The following is a 17039-nucleotide window of genomic DNA, read 5'->3' as shown; positions in this document are numbered from 1 at the left end:
GGACAGCAGGGGGAGACCTTCAACCATACATATCCATAAATAATACCAATATAATTAGGTGAGCACTCTTACATCCATAAAAGTAATTAACCCTCCTGTTGTCCTCGAGTCAAGGAAGGAAGGGAGGAAGTAGAAAGGGAGGAAGGAAGGAAGGAAGGAAGGGAGATAGGAAGGAAGGAAAGGAAGGAAAGGAGGGAAGGAAGGAAAGGAAGGAAAGGAGGGAGGGAAGGAGAGAGGAAGGAAGGAAAGGAAGGAAAGGAGGGAAGGAAGGAAGGAAGGAAAGGAGGGAGGGAGGGAGGGAGGGAGAGAGGAAGGAAGGAAAGGAGGGAAGGAAGGAAGGAAGGAAGGAAAGGAGGGAGGATGGAAGGTAGGAGGGAGGGAGGGAGAAAGGAAAAGAAGAAGGGAGGAAGGAAGGAAAGGAGGGAGGAAGGAAGGATGGAAGGGAGGAAGGTAGGGGAGGAAAGAAAGAGAGAAGGAGGGAGGGAGGAAGGAAAGGAAGGAAGGAAGGAAGGAAAGAAGGAGGGAGAAAAGAAGGAAGGACAGAAGGAAGGAAGAAGGGGGATGGAGGAAGGAAGGGAGGAAAGAGAGAAGAAGGAAAGAAAGAGAGAAGGAGGAAGGAAGGACAGATGGGAGGAAAGAAGGAACAGTCCAAACAGATGGGGTCAATTTGACCCGGGAAGACGACACAAAGGTTATTCAAACAATAATATTATAATAATATAATACATTAAATCATAATTAAGTCAAATGTCTCTAACAGAAATGAATATAGAAATAAAAGAACATGTCTCTGGGTCATAAGGACACAACAGTCCCTTTATAATCCTTTACAACTCTGCAACAATCATGCAATCAGTCCAAAGTTCAGCTCATTGTGTGTAAATGTTTAACTTTGCTCATTTAGTTTAACGTAAAATATAATTGTATAGAAATCTTAAATCTTGCATGAAGATAATGATCCGACAGGTGCAGCAGTGTCTCACAACAAGAACTCATTTATACATTTATTCTTCAATTCTTTTCATTAGTGTTGTTGGAATATTATTGGAGATATTGTTCTTAATGAATGATACACGTTTCAGTCTTTAAAGAAATGTGTCCAAACTCAGATGACCATAAAAAAAAATCTCCTCTCACTAACATTTATTTTACAGTTGTGAGACTTTCATTACAGGAGTATTCATTATTTGTTGTGTATTGTAATCATAAAGAGAACAATGTTTAATTTCATTCAACCTCACTTGACAAATGTCAGAAATGAAGTGTACTTGTGTGTTGAACTGTAAGTTTTGTGTTAATGCTGGTTGTTGAAACACAGTAAATATAATCAGTTGTACTCACCAGTGTTTGAGTCAGTTGTTGAGAAAGAAGTGAAGAACTCAGTTTAATTTTTCTTCAGACAGAAACAGACAGTTGTGTTGACTGCAGCTCCTCTGAGTTAACTTTCTTCTCTCCTGTAGTTGTTAATAAATCAGATGAGGAAGTTGACAGGTGTGTGCAGTCCGTCCCTGCCTTTATCAACCTGTCCTCTCTCTGTGTGCTGTTATGCTGCCCTCTGCTGGACACAGGAGGGAAACAGACAACTTGTACAAACCTCAGTTACTCAATAAGGTTTTTTTATGTCCATGTGGTTTAGTTTAAATTTAAATGGGTTAAAATGTGAAAATAAACGTATGAATAACTTGCACACATTCTTTTTGTAGACTCAGCATCAAATTTCTGCTTTTAATCCATTTTGAGAGAATATATTAGAGGATTATGGCAAAAATGTCTAAGTGGTGTAACCATAAGAACTTTGTACCAAATAATTCAACTTGCTTAAAAACAGTAAATTGTCAATAAAACACCATATCAACTAGTTTGGCATGATCTTACATTTTAACTTTATATTAAATAAAGGTAATGGAATACAATTGTAATAAATATTGCTTATTAGTATTATTATTATTATTATTAGTAGTAGTAGTAGTATAAGTCCACTTAATTACACTGTAGGTGGATAAAATATGTAATATTTATTATTCTTTTGTGGTTACACCATTTGACATTTTCAGGAGCATTCAGTCTTACTTTTGGTAAAAAATGGTGCAAATGTCATTTCAAATGATATAAAACCAACAAAAATACTAAATGTACATTTTAATAAACCTGATGCTGCTTTTAAAACTATTTTAAAGATATTTTTGAATTGCTCATCTAGTCAATCCTTATTTGTCCCTGAGCCATATGGAAGACTGCCATCGAGTGCACACAGTGACTCAAGACTGTGAAGCCCAGCAAGCCTCTGTTCCCATATCATGTGATCATATCACACACCGTTAATCGGCCCTGATGGTCGATTTAACGATGGTTATGTCATTGGTCTCAATGGCATCACTCGTATAAACAAGTGTGTATTAAACCAGCAGTCAGGTGTCCATATGCACAGGTAAAGATGTTTTCCTCTCTGTAATCATTCCTCCTGTTAATACTGACTATTAAAAGATCTCCTTCTAATGTGCTTTCATTGTAACACCTCTTTCAGACCGAGCTCCAACCAGGATTATTCCCTGGTCAGTTTTGTGTCTGAAAGAGTCAACCACCTCTCATTGATACTTACTGACAGCAGTTACATTATATTTGATTGTAAAACATCATAAACCCCAATCAATATGTTGAAGTAGAACATTATTGATCATCACTATAGATACATTTGCATACAGTTCAGTCTTGATTTCTTTTAATATGTATCAGTTTATCATTGATTGGTTTGTTTTTATGTCTATTCTCTATTTGTAAAATATTGGACTAGTGAGGATGGAGTGTTGGTTTTACAGGATAGTAGATGCAATGGGTTGTTTGTTAGAACAACAATCACACAACAAGGAGGATCCAGTTCCAGTCCATTTTATTATTCAAGCTGGTTTGTATCTGGCAATAAGAACAAGGCAGGAAATCATAGGTCAGACGTATGCATAATAATAACCAACAATCAACCAAAGATATCTAAGAGAAAAACCATTACTCAAACTAAAGAGGTAGGAATAATCTTCCATTACATTTATCATAATTACTAAACAGAATAATCATATGGAAACAAAGGGACTTACATCAAATACGCAGCTTAAACTATTGTGCAGGTAGGTCAGCCAGCTCCTTTGTTCTCCAGAGAGGGAAAAAGGCTTACACAGGTGAGCTGGCTGCCTAAATAGTCTCTGGGGGCGGAGCTAGAGTGAGATGTGGTGGAAGGAGGTAGGGATTTTCTACACTATTCAATCAATCAATCAATCAATCAATCAATCAATCTATCATTTATATCGCCATGTAGTGAGTGCAGTGGCAGTTTTGTCTTAAATATACTTTGTGTTTATTTTTATTAATTAAATCAATCAGGCAGTTTGATTGACAGGAGAGATGATCAGAGGGGCGGAGTTTTTACCACCATCATTTAAATGGGGACTGAAGATTGGGTAGAGTTTCTCAGTGAAGGAGCAGCCAGTAAAGGAGTAGATAAGAGCTGCAGCATCTACGTCATAAAAGGAGATCAGACCCTCCTCATAATCCACAAACACCCCCACCTTCTGAGGACGAGACTTCAGAGAGAGACGGACTGGAGAAAAAACGTAATTTCCTGTCAACCCTGTTGTCCAGAAACCATCTTCAGGACTCAGTGTGATTTCTCCCTTCCTGTTGAACGACTCTCTGGCCACTCCTAAAGTCCAGCCAGTCTTCTCTTTAACCTGAACCTCAAAGTAAAATCTACCTGAAGAGAAACTCTGCTTTCCTAAAACAAAAATATATGAAGAAAATCTTTCTGGGTTGTTTGGGAGATTCTTCCACACATCACTATCATATACTTGTTTCCCATCATCAGACAGGATGAGTACAGGATGTGCTGTATCAGGATCAAGAGTCACATCCACTGCATACTGCTGGACCCTCTTCAGCTCAGCCTCAAACAGCTTCTTCATCTGTTTACTGAGCTTCTCCTCCAGCTGAGCCACAGCTTTCACCACAGTCCCCTCATATGATGGACGGACGCTGACCTCTGTCCAGTCTTTGGTGGGTGGAGCAGCTTTCAGGGACAGGAAGTTTTGGAGGAAGTGGAGGTGGTCTGCAGAGTGTGAGAGCTTCTCCACCTCAGAGCTTCTCTTCTTCAGCTCAGAGATTTCCTGTTCCATCTCTTTGATGAAGTCTTCAGCCTGTTTCTCTGTTGTTCTTTGCTTCTCTTCAATCGTCTCAATGAGCTCATTCAGGCTTCTCTCAACAGACTCCTTCAGAGCGGTGAAGATCTGAACACCTTCTGCTTTCTCTCTGTCTGCAGCTTCCTTACTGAGGTCAACTGAGTGTTTGATCTCTTCAATCTTCAGTCGTCTCTTCTGGATCATCTTCTGAATTTCAGCCTCTGTCTTCCCCAGCTCTGCCTTCTGTCTTTCATATTCTTCTTTCAGGGGAACAACATCATGTGTCTTGTGGTCTAAAATAGAGCAGAACACGCAGACAAATGTCTGGTCGGTCTTACAGAACAGCTCCAGAGGTTTATTGTGCTTCGTACACATCCTGTCTTCCAGGTTCTCCACAGGGTCCATCAGCTGAGTTCGAACTAATCAAAATGTAACCAAAGAAAACAAAAAATACATCACTTATTGGAATGATAATACATGCTAACAACACAAATTAGAAACAGGTTTGGCCTTACACAGATAGTATACTGAGGCAGAATATCTGACCATAGTAACTGATAATAACCTGAGACAGAAGGTGACAATGTACAGACTGAGAGACCACAGTCTGACAGACACATGCTCTGTTGTCATTGTTTTGAGGTAGCTTTACAGATAGATTTACACTTTCTATAAGGATGCCATAACGACAGAAATATTAGAGAGGAATTCTTTCCAAAATATAAGAAAAAAATTGCACCTAATTCTGATGTCTAACAGAAAAGAACAATGTCACTTCCTTTCCCAACAGGTAGGACATTGGCATATAAAGAGACATTTATAAAAAGGAAATTCTTATTACCATAATCTACTTACTGCCACCATCCCTTGAAGTGTTCTATGTTATTTATTTATATGTCAAATGTCATGAATATTGAATTGAGCCTCACCGTAGATGAAGGCCAGACACACCGGAATCACCAGAAACACCAGAAGAACCAGACAGGACTTCAGGGCCTTCAGTTTGGTTCCAGTACAGACGTCACTGGGAACTTCTCCTGGTTTGGCAGCTTGTTGCTCTGAGCTGCTGCTGCTGGCGTTCTGTTGAGCTTCCTGTCTGAACTGAGAAACCATCTCAGAGATGAAAGTGTTGACCTTCATGTCAGGTCTTGTGTTGAACATTTCTTTACACATTGGACACAGGTACTGGACATTACTGTTCCAGTGTTCATTGATGCAGTTTTTGCAGAAGTTATGTCCACATGGTGTGGTGACTGGATCAGTGAACACATCCAGACAGATGGAGCACAGAAATGGATCTTCAGATAGCAGACAGCTGGCAGCAGACATATCTACACACAGAGAGCAAATGTAAAAAAAAAAAAATGAAATAAATGGATCAATAAATATTAGGTTGTGTTCATTGTGAATAGTTTTACGAGGTTCTTGGCAGTTGTCAATCATAATTAAGTTTGATACAGCACATTTATGGCTTTAGATGGAAAATGCAGCATTTTTTGGCACAGTTTCATGATGAGTCTGATTTGCTGTTTCAGCAGTAATTCTACTGCAAGTCATCAGTACAGTGTAGTAAAATATCTGCACATGTATTTTAAAGTCTGTGTAAAGTAAAAATAAATATGTGTTCTGAGTTTGACATACCACAGAAAAGTGTGTTGTTAACCACCCTGCCAAATTTGAATGATTAAAAAAATTGCCAAATATATGAAATTAGGCTTCAAAGTTGTGTAAATGTCTGCCTATTTCTCTTCTCCAAACGCTGTGGGCGTTCCCACCGAGTCCGCTGAAGCCCCGCCCCCTACCAAGTGTCCAACCTGTCAATCAAAGTCACCACCTCTACCAGAAACATGGACGCTATGTCTGAGAGCTTTCTGCTGCTAACTCAGCTGCTAGCTCGGCGGCTAACTCAGCTAACTGGCTAACTGTAGTAGTAGTAGTGTGCGCTGAATGTATTTATACCTCTACAGCAGCAGGGGCGGGTTTATGCTAAGCCTAGCTCCACAATTCAAATCTAAATGTTTGAAATACTTTTTACACCTTTTTTAGAAATACATTTATGACCTATTTAATGTGTTTAGAAGAAAATGTCTGAATTCACTTTACACTGTCTTTAAGAGCATTGTTCTTGTTTGCTTCATTTATGAAGTTCACCTTTATGCACTAAAAAGCAGATGAGATCAAAAGTATATCAAAACTTATGAAAACAGCACTTATCTCAGTACTCAGTCAAATAAAGACCCAACTCTGCACAAGCTATTGCCTCATATCATTGATCAACAGACATTAAAACCATTAGTTAAATATTAACATTTTGAATTGAGTGAATCATTTCCTCTCATTCACCCAGATCAAACAGGAGAAGCTGCAAAAAAGTTTGACTTTGGAAAGTTATTCATTTAATGGATTAAAATCTATTTATGGTAAAAATCACTACAAATGGATGAACTTCACACTCTGCGGAGGGACCAGACAAGGACGTCCACTATACTGTGCACTGTCATATATAGGATATATACTATTATTTTTATATTACTATTATGTATTTTTTTGTACTGTTTTTGTATTTGTATAGCTTCTTTATTTATCTCCTTCACCTTGGAGCTGCTACCTTCCTATTATTTGCCCTTTTTTACTTGTACTTTTATTACTCACCTCTATTTTTTTAAAACATGACTGTGAGAGAACGTACAACAATTCCAATTTGCCTTTACTGTATTGTACTTGTTAAAATAGAAATAAACTCTATTCTAATCTCTCACTGAAAAACATTTAGTAATAAGTTTACTGGTAATTCTCTGAAATCCAGATTCTTTCATGATCATTGCAGACGGATCATTTGGCACGGTTTTAATTTGGTTAATTCAGCTACATTGAACAAAGCATAATCAAAATGTATTAAAAACTGCAAGAAAATAAGTCTGGACATTGCTCGCTATTTGTTGTTTTAATTCATTTGTTTTTGTTTTTCCTTACATGAATCCCCCAATTTTTATTTCTATTTTTATGTTTTAATTTAACTTTGATCTGTGATTAATATCCTCTTTGAGATTCTGTATTTTTTCAATGTTCAATAAAGTTCTGAAAAAAAAAAAAAAAGTCTGTCAAAAGTAACTACCTAGAGCGCCGCCAGCGCCCCCTGTAGGTTTGGGGCACTTCAGCGTTTACATGAAGTTTAACACTTATTCACTACCACTGCAGAATGACAGGATGAGTACGAGATGAAGAGAAACATACTATAATGATCCACAAGAGGAGAGCAGAGAATGGAGGATGTAAAGAATCAGTTCAAATAAGCATCAGAATAAGTTAAACGAGGGAAGCAGATACATAAAGAAGCTTTGCATACCTGTGGTGTTCAAGGTAGTCAGGTAAGCAGGAACATGGCGTGTACCGAATGCCACAGAGAGCGTCCTGAAACCTCTTCATGTAATTCTTGTATTGTCTTCTCTCCTGTAGTTGTTAATAAACGAGATGAGGAAGTTGAGGTGTGTGCAGTCTGTCCCTGCATTTATCAAACTGTCCTCTCTCTGATGTGTGATGTTATGCTGCCCTCTGCTGGACACAGGAGGGAAACACACAACTGGTACAAAGCTCAGTGACTTTGAGAGGAAGACTGATAGCAAAATAAAACACCTCCACACACAGTTTCTTCTTCTGCACAGGATTTAACTGCAGTGATGCTGTATAGCAGAGTAGTTTCATTCACCACAAAATGTCTTTTCATCACTTTACAGCATCTGTTTTAGTCTCTGACATACATCCACATTTTCTGTCTTTTAGGAAGAAAGTTGAGGACTCAATGATGGACTAAGACACATGTTTAAAACAACCATGAACTTGTTATGAGGCTTTTTAAACTATTGTATTTGGTAATTCTTCAAACACAGATCAGCCATCCAAAGTTCTTTACATGAAACTATGAAGGTAATAATAAAATCAAAGATATCAAAAGTAAAACAGTAGAAACAGTGAAAGAATATAATCAATGCAGATTTAAAGACAAGTTGATTCTAATTTAATACACTTATCATACTTTTGAATTAGCAACAGCAGTCAAAGGATTTTTACAAATATTCAATAAATGTAAAATATTCAGCAAATTAAAAAAGAGTAATATGAAATCAGGCTGTAACTGAATATTATTTTTCTGTTCATTTTCAAACCTTGAAGCTAAAAGACACACGATAAAATATTCAAGCTCACTAATGAAAAAATATAGATATAGATATATTGAACATCACTGTAGATACATTTCCTAAAATTCATTCTTGATACAGACTTTGTATGTTTACAAACTTTGGGATTTTCACTAGATCTTAAAGCTCTGTTGGTTTGAACAAAGTTTCTTTTCACATGTTTCTCATGATGGATCCATCAACTATGAAGAGGTTATTAAATGAATAATGGGAGGACACTGAAGCAGTAAAACGACAGTTAAAGGTAAAATCCAACTGTTCATTTTAAAATGTATCATCATTGTATGGTCTCTAATCCACTGACTGCTAATATAGACTATTGTGGCAGTATTATAGTAGCATTGATACTATATTTACACAGTGGATGTAAAACAATCATTAACACATGAAGTAAATTAATTGTTGGTGCTGCTCAATAAATTGCTGATTACAGAAAATAGATCAAGCAGTTTAATTGACAGGACGGATGATCAGAGGGGCAGAGTTTCTACCACCATCATTAGCACTAGGACTGAAGTATGGGTAGAGTTTCTCAGTGAAGGAGCAGCCAGTAAAGGAGTAGATAAGAGCTGCAGCATCTACGTCATAAAAGGAGACCAGACCCTCCTCATAATTCACAAACACCCCCACCTTCTGAGGAGGAGACTTCAGAGAGAGATCGACTAAATAGTTATTACAAGCACCGTACTCATTTCCATTTCTCAAAACTATAGTCCAGAAACCATTCTGAGGTCTCAGTGTGATTTGCCCCTTCCTGTTGATCGACTCTCTGGCCACTCCTAAATCCCAGCCATTCTTCTCTTTAACCTGAACCTCAAAGTAAAATCTGCCCGAAGAGAAACTCTGCTTTCCTAACACACAGGCATTTCTAGAAAATCTCTTTGGGTTGTCTGGGAGATTCTTCCTCACATCACCATGATATACTTGTTTCCCATCAGCAGACAGGATGAGTCCGCGATGTGCTGTATCAGGATCAAGAGTCACATCCACTGCATACTGCTGGACCCTCTTCAGCTCAGCCTCAAACTGGTTCTTCATCTGTGTGCTGAGCGTCTCCTCCAGCTGAGCCACAGTTGTCCTCTCAGTTGTTCCCTCATATGATGATGGATGGTGGACGCTGATCACAGTCCCGTCTTTGGATGCCAACACAACAGAAATATTAGAGAAGAATTATTTCCAAAACTTGAGATGAAACTTGAGATGACCTAAAGTCACTTCAAATGACCATATTCTACTCACTGCCATCTCCTTTAGTTTTATGTATATATTAATGAATTGAATTGAGCCTCACAGCAGATGAAGACCAGAAACACCAGAATCACCAGAAACAACAGAATCCCCAGAATCCACAGACAGGCATTCAGTTTGGTTCCAGCACAGACTCTTGGTTTGGCAGCTTGTTGCTCTGAGAATGTAAGTCAATGTAATTAATAGACATTGTACCTAACTGAAAGAGAGAGCCCTGCAGCTGATTTCCTCTGTTTTCCCAAAAAAAGACAGCAGGTGGTAGAAAGAAGAGAATAATAAGTTGGTCTGTAAGTTTAAGCGTACAACAACTTTTTTGTTTTGTTTTTTTTGTCTCTTATGAGTTTTAAAAGAGTAAATGGTCAGTCAAACTGTCTTGTTTTTAAACGAGACACAGTAATAACTATCAGATGCTAAATGAATAGGACCTGAACGTTTGATCTAGATCATGGAGGTTTTTGCACAGAGGAAGTCAAGAAAACTCTCCTGGTTTAAAGAAAGACAGTCTAGTCTGTGTATTTATGTTCATAGCTGTTTAGATGTGTAATAGAATGACAGGCTTAACAAATGCATCAATAAATATTAATTTGTGTAAAATGTTATGACAATTTCCATAGGTGCGTGGCAGCTATCAGTCATAATTAAGCTTGATATGATGCAGCACATTTCAGGCTTTGCATTGACAATCAGTGCTGGGTGCAAAGTGAGCATGATCCAGACTTTTTTTAAAACACTGGAGTTTGGTCACATTAGTTTGTTTAGAAACGGCTCCAAAGACTAATAACAGTGATCATGTTTTCAGAGAGTAGTTATGTGTAAGGCAGACACTACTGAGCATGTGCAGCTTTAAGCAGCTTTACCTTCATAAACTTCAGGTAGAAGATGAGGAGGACGAGGAGGGAGAGGAGGACGAGGAAGACGGGAGGAAGTTCCTCTGTTCTTTGAAGCCCCCAGATCATCACTGAAATTCACTGAGAGAGATATTGGTAATTAATAATAAATCAAATGTAATAATATGGAATTTATCTATGAAAATAATGTTACTGTGTTCTTGTGAATAAAGTTGATTGAGAATGACTGCATCAGAGTGGAAGTGAAGACTTTTCCACTCTTCCTGTGACTGAGCTTCTGGTCCTGAGCTGCGGTCTGATAATCTCTGCAGCAGATCATTCCTGTTGATCTTCTTTAAAAGCTTCTTGGTCGCCTCCACAGCTGCAGGAAGTTGGTAGGTCTTCACCATCAGATCCACGGTAACTCGTCTCTCTGCATTCTGCAGCTGGGATGCTTTGATGGTTTGGTAGCCTTCCAGTCTTCCATCCTTCAGACACCACTTGAATTCCACAAATTCCTCATCTGTTAAATCCTCCAGAGTTTTCAAGAGGTTTTCCTTTCTCACCATCTTTCCCTGTTAAAATTACAAAATATGTTCAACATGAAACACCAGTCCACAGCCAGACTTTCAACTGTTTAAGTCTTTGATCCTGCCTGCTTCCCTTTTTGATTCTGCTGTCTGCTAACCAGCCTTTACCTCGAGTTAAAAACTCATTAAATGTTACCTGTTGCTTAGTCTTGCTTTTTAGTCCAAAATATACCTACCAGAAACATAATCATAAATGTATCACATATATTGCAGGCTATATGTGCTGTAAGGTTTAATTACAATGAGAATTGAAGGACAATAATAATGTTTTTGACTGATTGAGCAGTAAAGCCTTGGTTCAAATTTGTAAACTGGTATTGGAGTGTGGGGCTAGAAGAGCTGATAACTTTCAGTCAACAAGACTAAAAGAAATTGTGCAACAACATCAGTTGTGTAAGTTCATTACATGTCCCACTGTGTCAGACAGCACCAACAAAGTCTCAGTCACAATCTGTGTTTGACTGTTTGATATCAGTTTGAAGAATTGTGTCAGATGTGTGATGAATGTGAATCATAAATGGAAGATAACACACAGTCTGAGGTTCAGGAAGATGTATTTAACACTCACAGAGAGACAACAGCTATCTTTTTCCTGACTGAAGTCTTGTTCTGCAGACTGAGAGAACTGAATCAGTGGAGTCTTTATGAGCCGGTCAGAAGAGCTGAGACACATGAAGAGAGATTAACATCTCAAACAGGAACTAAATCAACACATTTCCTCATGTGAGAGAAAAAGGGCATGATTGCTTAAAAGTATTCCAGTAAGTTGTGTCTCTACACAACTCGTGACACATTCAATTCAAATTCAATTCACATGGACTATAAACCACCCAGCAAACATGCCCATGTGGGTCCCCTGTGGGTTTGCTGTGTTGGACTCATAGCCATCATGCCCTCTTGGACTTTGGACTGTGGGCAACCAACAGAAACCCCACATGGACCCAATCAGTGGTGAATAATCCCTACTTGATTATTGTCATGGTCATTTTTTCATCTTTAGTCTGGATTTCCGCCTCTGGTCTAAAGAACACAAGAGTTGCACATTCTGTGTCTATAAATACCAGTTTGTGTGCGGGAAATGGTGTTTGGATCATTTTGTGATTTTTGACCCCTGGTTTATGTGAAATTGCCCTGAGATAACTTCTGTTATGATTTGATGTCATATAGATAAAACTCAACTGAACTGAATTAAATTTAAGCTACACACACATTTAACAGAAGGTTCAGAGCTCTGCTTCACATACTCTTTGTTTCTGGCCAAGTATACGTGATCTCAATAAGACGGTTCATTCACATCACAATCACAAACAATCTGAAGAATAGCACCTAATTAAACTTTGGAGTCACTCAGAGGAACAAATGACTCTGACTTTAAGCTGTTTTTAACTATGTTGCAGTTCATCTCAGTACTGAGGAGATAGATGTACGTTTTGTGTTAATGCTGGTTGTTGAAACATAGTAAATATAATCAGCTGTACTCACCAGTGTTTGAGTCTGTTGTTGAGAATGAAGCTCCTCGTGTTTCTGAGTCTATTTGAGGACTTTTTTCTTTTGCAGCTTGTTTATAAGGTTTTTACTTCCTCTTATCAACTGTCATTTCAGTGTGAAGTGATGACTTTTCCACATTTTTTCATTATTTGCACATTCAAAGCACTTTCAATGAGCTGACGGTCAGTTCTGCTTCTAATTTTAGTCAAGTCTAATTATGCTGAATCTGATACAATCTAATCTGACATACTCTGACCAACCACTTGAGCAACCACTTGATAACATTGTGCAACCCAGTCTCACAGCTGATTAAGTAACTCAGTTTGAGGACTTTCGAAGGTGTCTTTTCGGGATGGTGATGAGCAGCAATGGGGCTCCTAAGGCTGCGTTCAGACTACAGGCAAATCTGATTCAAATCTGATTCCTTCTCAAATCCGCTCTGTTCAGACTGGGCCACATTAATGACCAATCTGACAGGTTGCTGTGGCAACGTCGTCGGAGCAGAGGCGCCATCTAGCGTGTATTGTGTGATGTCATATAATTGCGACAGTGACAGCAACAACAAACCCTCGAGCTTCGCTTGAACGGAGCAATCTCCCCAAAGATTAAGAATTTGGTTTGGTCCTCTGTCCAAGGACTGATGTTTTCGACGTCCTCCATTGCCTCCATTGATATCAGCTAGCAACAACAACTGGAATAAGTGCGGGTCTCATAGAGTGACGTAGCGTAGAGACGTAGAGAGGCGTCACGGACAGTCAAAACCGATTTGAGTGTTTGGAGCTGTTCAGACTCAGACACATCTATCCAAATGCGATTTGAAACTACCTCCCAAAGGTGGATTTCATCTGGTTTGAAAAAATCGGATTTCATGTGATTTATGACAGTTCAGACTTCATAAGAGCCATCTGGTTTCAATCTAGATTGGCTAATCTGATTTTGGCTTGCAGTGTAAAGGGAACGATCCTTGCTCCGTTCCTGTTCACTCTGTACACCGCTGACTTCAGATATAACACAGAGTCATGTCACCTCCAGAAATACTCTGATGACACGGCCATTGTGGCGTGTGTCAGAGATAGACAGGAACAGGAGTACAGAGACCTCGCAGAAGCCTTCACTGCCAACTGCCTCCTGCTGAACACCGCCAAAACAAAGGAGATGGTGGTAAAACTAAGCCCCCCCTTCAGCCTGTCATCATCCAGGGACAGGTCATTGACGCGGTACAAAGCTATAGGAATCTAGGTGTAAACCTGGATTACAAGCTGGACAGGTCCACTAACATAGACGCAGTGTACCACCAGGGGCAGAGCTGCCTCTTCTCCCGACGTCACTGACATATAGCCCCAGTTAGCATAGCTGGCTTTCCCGGCATAAAGTTAATGGTTTATTAGATTCAACAGTTAATTTACGTGTGTTTTTCTTAGTTGATGTGTGTCGCAGGAAGTGGAAGAGCCTCAGGGACACATATATGAGAGAAAAGAGGAAGTGATCTCAGCCATGGTTGATGATTGAAGAAGCAATGTTGTTGTTATCTAGTGAAAATGGGCTGGCTCACTACTGGCCATAGACTGTATATAAGAAATGGACGTAACATCCGTGACGTCACCCATTGGTTTGTGAACTGCTGCTCGGAAGCCAATAGTATCGGATCTGAGCAGCGCCATTTTGAAAATTTCAGGTGCATGCCAGGAAAAATAAAAACAGGGATTCTACTTATATGGGCATCAGGAGGAGCATGAGGCGCCCTCCTGAACCTATGAACCAATCAACCTGTCAAACACGACGTAGCCACGCCCTAATGCATACCCTGCTTTATCGTCACATAAAATCAGGGAGGCCTAAATTTCACAAATGAACAGCGATTTTTTTAATCATTCAAATTTGGCAGGGTGGTTAACAACACACTTTACTGTTGCATGTTAAACTCAGAACACATATTTATTCTTACTTTACACAGACTTTAAACAATAAACGTCTTAATTTAGTCAAACTAGCAATGAAAACGCCACACAATATACAACTATACAGACTAATTATCATTTCTATGATTATACAAAGGAAATTCTGGTCGAATTTGGTAATATTGTCTGCATTTAAATCTCCTCAGACCGCATGGATTAGCAAAGTGCCTAATGCTGATATGAAACAGTATAACAAAGCACATTTCATCAGCCAAATTATAAGAAGAAGAAATTTTCCGCACTTACATTCTCATGGACGCACATCTACACAAATAAAGTCCACACAGGTGAGTCAAGCAGCTTGCACTCTGTCCATGAGACTTGCATAACTTCTCTATGGAAAAAAACTGCCAGAATTTTCTGGGGCTATGATGTCATAGCAGTCTATCATACAGCTCCATTCACAATCTCTTGGCCTTTTTTACAATTCAAGACAGCAAGCAACAGATATTAATGAACCAGAAAGGAATATACTATATACACTCTGCTACATCAGCATAGTGGGAATACTTCACCTCAGTAGTCCTCCTTCTCCCTCACCACAGGTACTATCCAACCCACATCAACATGTATAATTGTGAGATACCTACATTTCTTTTGACTTATTGTTTTCTATTGATCTGTGTCAATTCTGAGATCACCAGAATCTGGTCTTCCTCTCATCATCCAGATCTCAGCTCTGCCTTTATTCACCACCACCACCAGTATATAGACTCTAACAGAGGATATACCATTATAAATATGATGACATCATGATGGGGTCTAATCCCAACATTTCTTTATTATATGCATGTTCAATCAAAAAATGGCACTTAAGAAATGAATTCCCTCCTGATTGAACTACTGTTATCTTCTTTTTCTGCAGTGTTGGTTTATTTCAGCTCTGAAAGAATCAGTCAGTCTAAAGTTCAACTCAGTTTTTTCTGTGATGTTGTAACCTGTTCATGTAATTCTTGTATTTTATTTTCTCCTGTAGTTATTAACAAATCAGATGAGGAAGTTGAGAGGTGTGTGCAGTCTGTCCCTGCCTTTATCAACCTGTCCTCTCTCTGATGTGTGTGTTAGCGGCACCAGACCTAGGGGAAATCTGGACCAGCAGCAAGGGTTACACAGGCTAGGGAGCACTGTGTAGCCAATATATACATTAAATAGCTCTGTGGATTAATAGAGAGAGGACCAAAGTTAGCGTCTTGTTCATGCCTGAACTTGTTTATTTCTGACACACAATTGTATACAATTCACATTACATCTTAATTCTCTGATTAGTGGACGTAAACTCAATACCAACATATTTAACCCAATAAAATAAAAGACAGTGTAACCAAACTAATAGTAAATAATAAAAACATTCTGCCAAAAGAAATATAGCTGCACACGAATTCAAAATAATTCAACATATTTCATATAAACAGAAATGGGCTTCACTCAATTTATAACATATACAATCCTGCTTACACTCATCTTACTGTTACAGGTCTCAGCTGAGAGCCTGAATACAGATAATATACCTGAATAAACAGCAGAAAAGATGAGACAGTTGGTGTTACTTCTGTCCAGTTCAGCCTCGCTCAGCAGAATTATTTATTTACAAATATGCAAAAATGAATCTCATCATAACTCTTTTTGTATGTTTCCCAGTCTTCACTGTTATTCCACACAAATACCCACAATATCGAAAACATAAAAATAATGTAATAATACAAATAAATGAGTATTTATAACCTCTTTTCCAGATAAAACACATTTTTCATTCACTATTTAAGAGTACAGTAACCCTCAGTTCAATCAGTTTACTGCTGCTTTAACTAATTATCATTCAGTCCTTTCACTGAGCTTACATTTACATTTTAGTTCACATCCAACAAAAGAAAACAGTCAAATACAGTTTCTCTCTAACCTGTCAGTGTGAAAATCAAAAAATAGCTAAATACTGCTAATGTACCAGTTAGCTAAAATGCACGAGCTGCTGGCTGGCAAAGCTAACTTCTCTCAACACCGCTTATATTATGTCATATACATGAAGATATTAACATTATACCTTAAACAGTCAAACAGATAATATTCACATAACGGTATGAAATGTACTGGCGCCAAAACTACACCAAAACTTACGTTGGTAACAGAGAAATTTAACGGCTGGCGGCATCTTGAAAAAAAACAACATTTCTCTACTTGTTCAGAAAAGCACATAAATACATATTCCACTCTTCCAAAACCAGTTTAACCTGTACATTAAGCATTCAGTAACATGTACATGTTCTTATCTAAGTTGTTAATACTTCTCAAACCTGAATAAACAGGAGAAAAGATGACAGTTGGCGTTACTTCCGGTCAGTTCAGCCTCGCTCAGCAGAATGAACGAGGAAACGAAAGTCCGCTCAGAAGAGGGTCCAACAAGGAAGTAACACGCCACACTGCCCCCTGGTGGCCACACTGACATCTGCAGGGTATATTGTAAGGAAGCCTTATAGGTTTAACAAGGGACAATATTTGAGCATTATGACTCATATAAAATACTCTTCTCACATAAATGACATAAATAAACAACCCAAAATGACATAAATTGTGA

General features: G+C 38.6%; 1 protein-coding gene across 1 annotated transcript; it reads right to left on the bottom strand.

The window, feature by feature from the left end:
* Positions 1–3368: 3368 nt before the first annotated feature.
* On the bottom strand, positions 3369–15432 carry LOC133987368 (E3 ubiquitin-protein ligase TRIM21-like). Its single transcript, XM_062426708.1, has 4 exons — positions 15409–15432; positions 7510–7581; positions 5093–5494; positions 3369–4582 (listed from the first exon to the last, which is right to left on the bottom strand). Exons 3-4 carry the CDS (start codon positions 5490–5492, stop codon positions 3369–3371), a joined length of 1614 nt encoding a protein of 537 aa, XP_062282692.1. The 5' UTR covers positions 5493–5494; positions 7510–7581; positions 15409–15432.
* Between the last annotated feature and the right edge of the window lie 1607 nt (positions 15433–17039).

Source organism: Scomber scombrus, chromosome 2 (assembly GCF_963691925.1).
Source record: "Scomber scombrus chromosome 2, fScoSco1.1, whole genome shotgun sequence".
NCBI classification, from domain to species: domain Eukaryota; kingdom Metazoa; phylum Chordata; class Actinopteri; order Scombriformes; family Scombridae; genus Scomber; species Scomber scombrus.
Note: the sequence above shows the minus strand (reverse complement) of the source record. Positions and strands in the feature narration are given on the sequence as shown.

Bases quoted from the DNA above. Each gene is read 5' to 3' on its own strand.
- LOC133987368 (XM_062426708.1), bottom strand. From the start codon at position 5,492: ATGTCTGCTGCCAGCTGTCTGCTATCTGAAGATCCATTTCTGTGCTCC. The intron at 4,583-5,092 runs GTGAGGCTCAAT...CATTTTGATTAG, and splicing joins GTGTCTGGCCTTCATCTACG to TTCGAACTCAGCTGATGGAC.